Source organism: Leptinotarsa decemlineata, unplaced genomic scaffold, assembly GCF_025532065.1.
Source record: "Leptinotarsa decemlineata unplaced genomic scaffold, Ldec_3_MD MMD2_tig00026328_RagTag_RagTag, whole genome shotgun sequence".
Taxonomy (NCBI): Eukaryota; Metazoa; Arthropoda; class Insecta; order Coleoptera; family Chrysomelidae; genus Leptinotarsa; species Leptinotarsa decemlineata.
The window spans coordinates 36,780,555-36,788,925 of NW_027412688.1; the positions used below are offsets into that span (position 1 = coordinate 36,780,555).

An 8,371-nucleotide genomic window follows, 5' to 3' on the forward strand; every position below is an offset into this window, starting at 1 on the left:
TTCTTGTGAGTCGTCTCCAACCATTCTGACTTGATTAACGCGTCGAGAGACAGTTCAACAGTAAGCCAACTTGGTTGCTGAACCACGCGTCGAAAAGGATATTGCATTTCTGATGATTGAGAAAAGTGCCTGTTTTTGAACCTTATCAGTAGCCGTGAGAACTTCACTCTTAAAAATTGAATGTTCATGCATACATATCTTGATCATTCTGATTCCACTTCGTTTTTATGTCAATGAGCCTTTTTCCTGAGAATAGTACAGCGAACGTGTCACGAGAGGCAGCACTAATAGTAGGGACAAACAAACTATTCACATGTAAAACAGTGTTATTTACGTAATATTAATTGATTATTTAAAAATATAAATCTCATTTAAAAAATTATTTTGTGCTAGTATAATGCCAACAAAGCATTGCTGTTTTGCGAATTGTACGTCGGATAATCGATATCCGGAAGAAAACGTGTTTTATATACCATTTATAAAACCTCATATTAATGAGGTTAGATGTAAGAAATAGATACATGTTTGGAGGAGAGTGGATTTAACAGTGCCAAAAATAAATAAATATTCATACCTATGTATGTAAACATGAAATGAATAGTAAATTGTCCATCGTTAATTACCATTGATAAAAATGAGATAACCTCAATCGTTTATTAAATCATATTCATTTATTATATTTAATTACATTTATTTCATTACCATCTATATTTGATTCATATTTCACTCGGAAATGAATCTGAAATTCATAATTATTTTTAATTTCATTCATTACAGTTTGAATCTACCGCTACTCTTTTACTAGAGTCTGTATACTAATCTGTCTATTCATTCACTTTTTTTCCAGTTATTTTTAAATTACGGCATGCAAGCCAACGTTTTAATGTTACATTGTTATCCTTTACAGTTGCAAATTTTAGTTTTGCTCCAGGAACATCTTCTTCTGTTAAAAACATTCTTTTTCAATTGTACTTCACGATATGTTTATATGAGGATTAGGCAGTGTTTGTCCCTACCGAACTACTAGCGCTGCTAGTGAGTAATTTTTCGTACTTCAGGAAAAAGGTTCATTGAAAACTGCATGTAGTCAAAAGTTACTTCGTTGTAGGAGACAGTAGTTGTAGGGTTGTATTTTCAATCATCATTTGCACAATCTATTTGGATGAACAAATTCTCTGTTGAAATTCTGTAATTCTTTACATTTCCTGGACAAATTCGATCGATATAAAAATAAAATCAAAAATACTCTTTATTCATTTTTGATGATACAACAACAACGTACGTTTCAGCATTTTTGCCATTTTCAGATTTGTTTTTTTTTAATTGGTGATAACTGAGGAATGACTGTGATGGCGTAGTTTCACTGAACTAAGTGTATATTTATCAACCTGAAGAAATGTACGTCGTCAGTCTGTTATTAAAAATGAATATATAGTTTCCAATATATATTTCCAAGTTTATTTCTATATCGACCGAATCTGCCAATGAGATCTACTGAATAAAGAAAAATGGTCGGGATAACTTAGTGTTTGTGAAAATTCACTTTCTGGCCAATGCTGAAAATGATTGATTCTATTTCTGAAAATGTTTCGTCGTCTAGGATGAATATATATGTAAACTAATTCATTAAGAAGTCATCATTATGTGTGGTGTATTTCTAATCACTTTTGATTAGAAATACTTTACAAAATATGGATATGGCTACTTATAGGTTATAAACATTTGATTAATGATTTTTAACGACCATATTTGGCCTGTTAGCAAACGTCTTGATTCAACATCTAATTAGTGTTGACTGGAGAATGTACAACAAAACATTCCGTCTGAGCTTCGTTAATATTTCAACTAGGTATTGTACAACCCGCCGTTATGGCGGATTTCCACCAAACGAACAAAACCACAGCAACTGTTTCGATTTCGACAAAACACAAACTTCAGTTTTCAAAATAAGATAGATTTTGAAGACGTTGTGTCCCAATCGATACGGTACTTTTCACTACAAATTAGTACTTGTTTTATGGATAGATTCAGTATCAAAAATAAAATCTCAAGAGGTGTTTTCTTGCGTTTAATCGTATTAGAGCGTCTATTCAAAAACGATTCGTAGTTACGTCATCAATAATAAGATTCGCCAGAATGGAATAATTCAATTTGTGTTACATGTCAAACTCAATTATAAAAACAAATTTTTCAATTTTCTCTAACGTCAATTATACCCGGATTTGTGCAAGTAAAAATGTTCCAGCTTTATTTTGTACATCGTTACAACGTATTTCATGAAAAGTTTTCAGGACTTTATAAACTATAACGATCAAAATAAAGCAGAAACTAACAACTGACGTAATGGAATGTCAAATTCAGTTTCAGAATAAGCATGCTAGTTTTGAATCATGATGAATACGTTTCAAATCATAGTGGATGTGACGTTATCATTTCAAAGCCAGAATGAATATATTTGAATCAAAGACGAATACATTTTGAATACATGAGCGCCAGAAAACGCCTAAGAACAACGCTGTATGCGACTGCCATGGAACAACAACATCGTGCGAAGTGAAAATGAGGATGAGGGCAGATTTCATGTAATGTTACAAGGCTCCCGGGCTGGAAAAAAAAAACGGAAAGTAGTTGGCAAAAAATAGGAGTCTAACAACGATTAAAGGGCAGACAACCGATGCATTTTCATCACTTCATGAGTGAGAGGCAATGGGCGAATTATGTTGAACTGTCGGCACCAATGTGCCGATGATTCCAGTGATGACCTGGTTATTAACCAACCATCAAGTTTTGCTGGGCGTTATCACTATTGTTTATCTTGGATAAGCAGATTTTGAGTTTTCTGCTGGCCCCATAGATGCTTTATTCGTAATTATAGAAGTCCATGATTACTCATAAAAATTTCGAATATTAATACCCTAGTAAATAAAAAGCATCATTTCCAAAATTCCTGCTAACTTGGTTTTCAATGAGTTTTTTATATTAATGGAAATACTTAGAAAACATGTATATTACAAAGAAGTGGAGTCCTCATCCGTTCTTTGAATACCTACGGATTACCGATAGAAAAAGCAGCCCCAGATGTAATATGCAACGCGCTAGGAAAAGTAAAAGTAGTCGTTGATCTAATATTGGTACAATGGTTGGGGATGTCAAAATTTCATTCGAAGCTCGCTAGATAGAGCTATATTGAAAGAAAAGGTGGTATCACAGCATATGTAACAATCAGCAATGTCACTTCGCTTGGCGGGAGAAGTTCGCGCATATCCGTCGCGTTGATGAGTCCCTCATTTTAGGAAGTGACAGACTTAGACTTACTTTCTCATTCTGCTTTTGGCTTTGCTCTTCTTAGGGCGTATATTATGTTACTTGTGTTCTGTGCGTATCCTGAATTTTAACTTTCAACATAATGGGTTTGTATCATTGCTTGAACAATTTAATTATAACCATCCATATGAAAATTTCCCAATATCTCACCTTTTGAAGTTATATAGTAGAGTAAGATTATTTTATACATTAAAATATATAAATAGGAATTTCAAATCTCAGAAAAATAAGGAAGAATAAAATAATAATTTGGAGACACGAATAAATATTTTAAAATGAACAAACCTAAGTGGGTCAACTACTTGATCTTGACATTTCATGAGGGTAAAAAACGTTCTGTGTAAAAAAGTATAAAAAGATTAGAGTAATAAAAGTTGATGTTTGGATAGAACTTACCTATGTATATATAAAAAAAATACATTTATGTTGAAAAAGAGTTCATTCTAAAATGCAAGGAGAACGTCAATTCTTATAATAAAGAAAAAGCAATTCAACTGAAAGGTTAATTAGCAATATAAAAAATAACATTTATTTCAAGAGAGGTAGATCATGAAGTTTATACCAGAAAGTTGTTTGCTGGACAATTTCTCCTCCATGTTCCAGTTGATTGAACCATTGTATTCCTACTGGTGATTTTAAAAATAATTCGACTGTTTTGACATTTTTTGAAAAAATCAGGTAACCAGATAGAATGTCTGCACAAGAATTATTATATCAATTAAATTTGGATCCATTCCGTAAGGTATATCAAAATTATATGAGCATTTTGGATATAAAAAGTTTGAGTGTGAACCTGTCCAAAACCATTTCGCGAGTCCTGCCCTCTTATCGTCACTTCCCAAAATGGCGTCTAGATACTTTTCCACATCAAAGGAGGCATGGCCTAGTGTCCATGCTGATTGTTACCTATGCTGTAGTGTGGTATATATAAAATTCACACATATGTTGAATATATATATATATATATATATATATATATATATATATATATATATATATATATATATATATATATATATAAATAGAGTTTATTCTATGATTTACAAAAACCGCGACAGGTGTTTCGCTATACAATAGCTTTTTTTTTCACACATGTGTTCAGTAGTCTAGTCATTGTCTTAGACAATGGTTCAGTTGATTGCTGTCTGTAGAAGTTTTTGGAGAATCAACTCCTTGTGACACCTGTCGGTCGGTACAAAAGCCACTATACCTGAGAATCAATTTATTTTACAGGCAGCTTCTGTGTATGTAGTGAATGTGCGCTTACAGACAATGTCTAAACCAAGACTCATAGAAACCAGTGTCTTCTCTATTCACTTTTGTGTTGTCGAAATCTCTTGACGCGTGAAATGAGATTGGTCCCCTAACATTGTACCAAACATTAAGTTGTCGATAATTTCCTAACTAATATCGTGGCGGATATTTGAATAATTGGGGATGGAGACAAAACTTCTTTCTGATATTTAATGGGATGTCATTGAGGGAAAGTAGAAAAATCAATGGCCACACGGTTCAATCCAGTGACCGTTAGTATTCTTAAACTTGCTCAGAAAGTAGTAATTGAAATATTCAATGCTTTCATATTTCTTCAGATCATCCAAAATATACAAAACTCTCTTATCACAAATTTACTCACACCAATATACCAAGCATGAGAAAGAAAGGTATACACTTACTCACTATTTTAATCAGAATACAAAAAACGCTTATTCACTTCTATCAGTATCGTACAAAGTCCTGTTTATGTACAAGTCAAGTCAAACAATTTACAGCCTCACTTATAAGTGGCCGATGTCAGCAAATTGACCAGAGCAGCTTTCTCTTTCTCCTTTTTCTTCACCACATCTATGCACCTGTTCCTCCACGTACTTTTCCTCAGCTTAATTGGCCTGCTCCCCACGTAACGTCCGTTAATTTCCTTCATGGCTTTCGTAAAATCCGCGGGTTCCTTGAAACTAATAAACCCGTACCCTTTACTTTTGTTTGTTCTCTTGTCTCTTATAACTTTGGCCCTTTGGAACGAAGGGAATTTATTGAATGTCCTGGTGAGCAGTTCGTCCGTAACGTCATTGCCTAGATCTCCGCAGAAAATTCTGAAATCGTCATCCGGCCAGTCAGCCAGAGAATTGTCTTCCCATGTTTGCCCGCCTGCGACTCTCATTAGTTTCCTGTTCTTCGGGCCACCTTTTCGCTTGTAGTCTTCAGGGCCAAAGGACTGGAGGGCACTGCTGGCTTTTCCTAGAAAGGAAAATAGATTAGAGGTGCGTGCGGCTAAGGAGATTCAGAGAGTAATATTACATAACGCCAAGACACAGAATAAACATACATTTCTATTCGGCCAAATGAAATAATACACCTTCAAGAAACCATATTCCATGCTTCCATCATTTTTTAACAAGTTAAATTGTACAGAAAGTGTTAAATCCATTCATAACATGAAACTAAAATAAGTGTTGGAAAAATACAATAGAGAATAATAAAATACAGGCAAATTCAATTAAATATGAAATATTGAGATCCGGTTACATGTTTCATGATCAGTACTGAAAATTTGTTCAGTTGACAAAAAGATTTAATGTGCCTTACATGAAAGGCAAAACTTGAAATAACCAAAACACAGATTCAATAAACATTAATTTGGCAAACAATTATTATCATTATTATTAACTGATACTATACAGCCTAGGAAAATTTCATTAAATGCATAAATAATAATGGATTTATTTCTTTTTATTGACAATTAAAATTGTATAATATTAATAATAATAAAAATATTTTTCACTTCGAATACATCAAGTTCAATTTTTTTCAGTGAGAAAAAACGCTTGGTAGTTGGTAGGTGATAAATTGTATATAGGTTAGAAGAACTACTTATGCGACAGTTGTTAATAGGAGCATGTCTGAAGACCTTGCAAAAATACTTGTTTTGAAACAATAAAAATAGAATAGGTTACAGACAAATATAAGGTGAAACTCCTACAATTTATCATAGAAATATTAGAATTCATTGACAATTTTTACTACCTTTTTCTTGCTTTTGAGAAATTATTTGAACCAATCTAGACATATTCCTCTTATTCCCATTTTAAATGTTTTTGAAACATAAAAACCTCTATAAACTTTTCTGCTGTACAAGCTACAAATATGGAATCAATTGTGAAGGGTACATCTTGAATAAAAAAACAAAACAGAAGGAAAAAGTCCATTCTGAAAGTGGCATTCAGTTTCATAAACAATTGTGTTTATAACAGTATGTACTTTACAGGAAATGATATACTTTAAGGGCAATGGACAAAAACACGTAGGACTGAAGAAAACCCTATCAAGAACCAATAATTTTAGAAATATCAGACTGGCAAATATGACTCACCTTGCGAAATAGCAAGCTCTGCGCTAACTTTCTCGTTCTTCAATTTTTTCAGTTTTTTCTCCACTTCAGACTGTAAAGCCATAAAATCCACCGACTGTGTCGTTGCTGTTGTGGTTGTTGTTGTTATTTTCGGCGGGGCATACAAAGTAGGCTTTGCAGACACAACTGCGGGCTGAGGAGTGGCTATTGTAATGGGCTCTGAATATACATCATATCTTCTGGGCCCCCGGTGTATCTGGTGAGGAATCAACATTGGAGGTTGTGGCGGTGGAGGTATTCCCCCAAATCCGTTCATGAATGTGGGGCCGTAACTACCCATCATTTGTTGACTAGATATTTCAGCTTCAAATCTGGAAAAATTATAAAATATTTTTTGAAAAATGAATTGGGAGTTTATTCATAATTTCAGTGATGTATATCAAAGGTAAAAAAATATGGAAACCCGACCTAAATTGTGTACTAAATACCTTGAACAGTGCATTGAAATGGGAATCATTTTTAGAAAAAAATATTATGGCTCCACATTACTTCATCATCATATAAAAACTGGGAAGTGACATGAAATCATAGTTTTTGCAAGGATTCAGTAAATCATCTTTCAAAGTTATTCAAAAAAGTGCTGGTAAGTATTTGAGAACCAGTGTTTTCACCTGAAACTGGAGAATGAAAGTCTTCCTTGATACTGAAATTTCATATCAATACTTTCATATTTAGAGGTACAACTGGTGTCTTTGGCATAGAAATGACTAGTCCCAAACATTGTTCACTGTTTCCAAACATAAGAACTGCAATACACTTCCCGACACATGTTTCACCAACCAAGTTGGCATCTTCAGGAGATGAAGTGGTCTACTGAATACACCTACTTGGTTGATGAAATAGATATTGTACACAATGCGCCAAATCAACTACGAATGTTCACAGTACAAACTGAATGAGAAAAAGTGATTTTCCTGTAACTCAATGTCCATAAATTTATAATTAGTTATTTCAAATGGACTTTTTCCTCCCTTTTTAATAAACTTCACCGTTGCATGATCCAGACATTTTTGTGAAGAGCTTCATTGATTTAATTCATCTTTTCTTCCTTTCTTGAAAAGTTTTCCACTTTCTATATAATGATGGAGAAGTATGAAGCCAAAGGTTTTTCTCACATGAGTAGTTGCTGGTATGGAAAAATTGTAACTCACCTGCTCATTTCATCCTCCATACTCCTGAATCTGCTTTTGTCCATTTTAAAAGATGATTTTTGTCTGCCTTTAAACCTGAAAATGTGAACGAATCGTGACTTTCTGTACCTTCAATATCTTAGAAAAATTAGTTTGTTTATCCACAGAATATGGTTTATCTGTCAATCACTTATCGCTTGGATCAAGTGTCACTTCATTTGACAGTTCTCTTCCTCTCTAATATATATGGCCGTCGCTTCTCATTCGAGTGCATTTGGCCAGGCTCCTCTATTCCATAGTGAACAGAAATTTCGTCCAGGGGCGCAGCTATCGTACACGACGCAATGCTGCCACCCTAAGTTTTTTATTCACTTCTTTTTAAAAAAAGCTCAGAGAAAAAACACTTCAATGACGTCTTCGTCGAATCCGTCTCCATCCAGCCTAGTTACTGGCGTAGGCTACCGCCAGTACTCTCAATACGTCTATCACTTCAATATTTATTCGAACT

At 33.8% G+C, this 8,371-nt stretch overlaps 1 protein-coding gene across 1 annotated transcript; it reads right to left on the reverse strand.

Annotated features, from left to right (window-relative positions):
- Positions 1-4,991: 4,991 nt before the first annotated feature.
- Positions 4,992-8,072, reverse strand: LOC111502989 (RNA-binding protein 42). Its single transcript, XM_023157180.2, has 3 exons — positions 7,885-8,072; positions 6,695-7,044; positions 4,992-5,562 (listed from the first exon to the last, which is right to left on the reverse strand). Exons 1-3 carry the CDS (start codon positions 7,926-7,928, stop codon positions 5,099-5,101), a joined length of 858 nt encoding a protein of 285 aa, XP_023012948.1. The 5' UTR covers positions 7,929-8,072; the 3' UTR covers positions 4,992-5,098.
- Between the last annotated feature and the right edge of the window lie 299 nt (positions 8,073-8,371).

Coding starts and splice junctions, on each gene's coding strand:
- LOC111502989 (XM_023157180.2), bottom strand. CDS start 7,928: ATGGACAAAAGCAGATTCAGGAGTATGGAGGATGAAATGAGCAG. Junction 7,045..7,884: donor ATGGAGGATGAAATGAGCAG/GTGAGTTACAAT, acceptor TAATTTTTCCAG/ATTTGAAGCTGAAATATCTA. Junction 5,563..6,694: donor AGAGCTTGCTATTTCGCAAG/GTGAGTCATATT, acceptor TTTCCTTTCTAG/GAAAAGCCAGCAGTGCCCTC.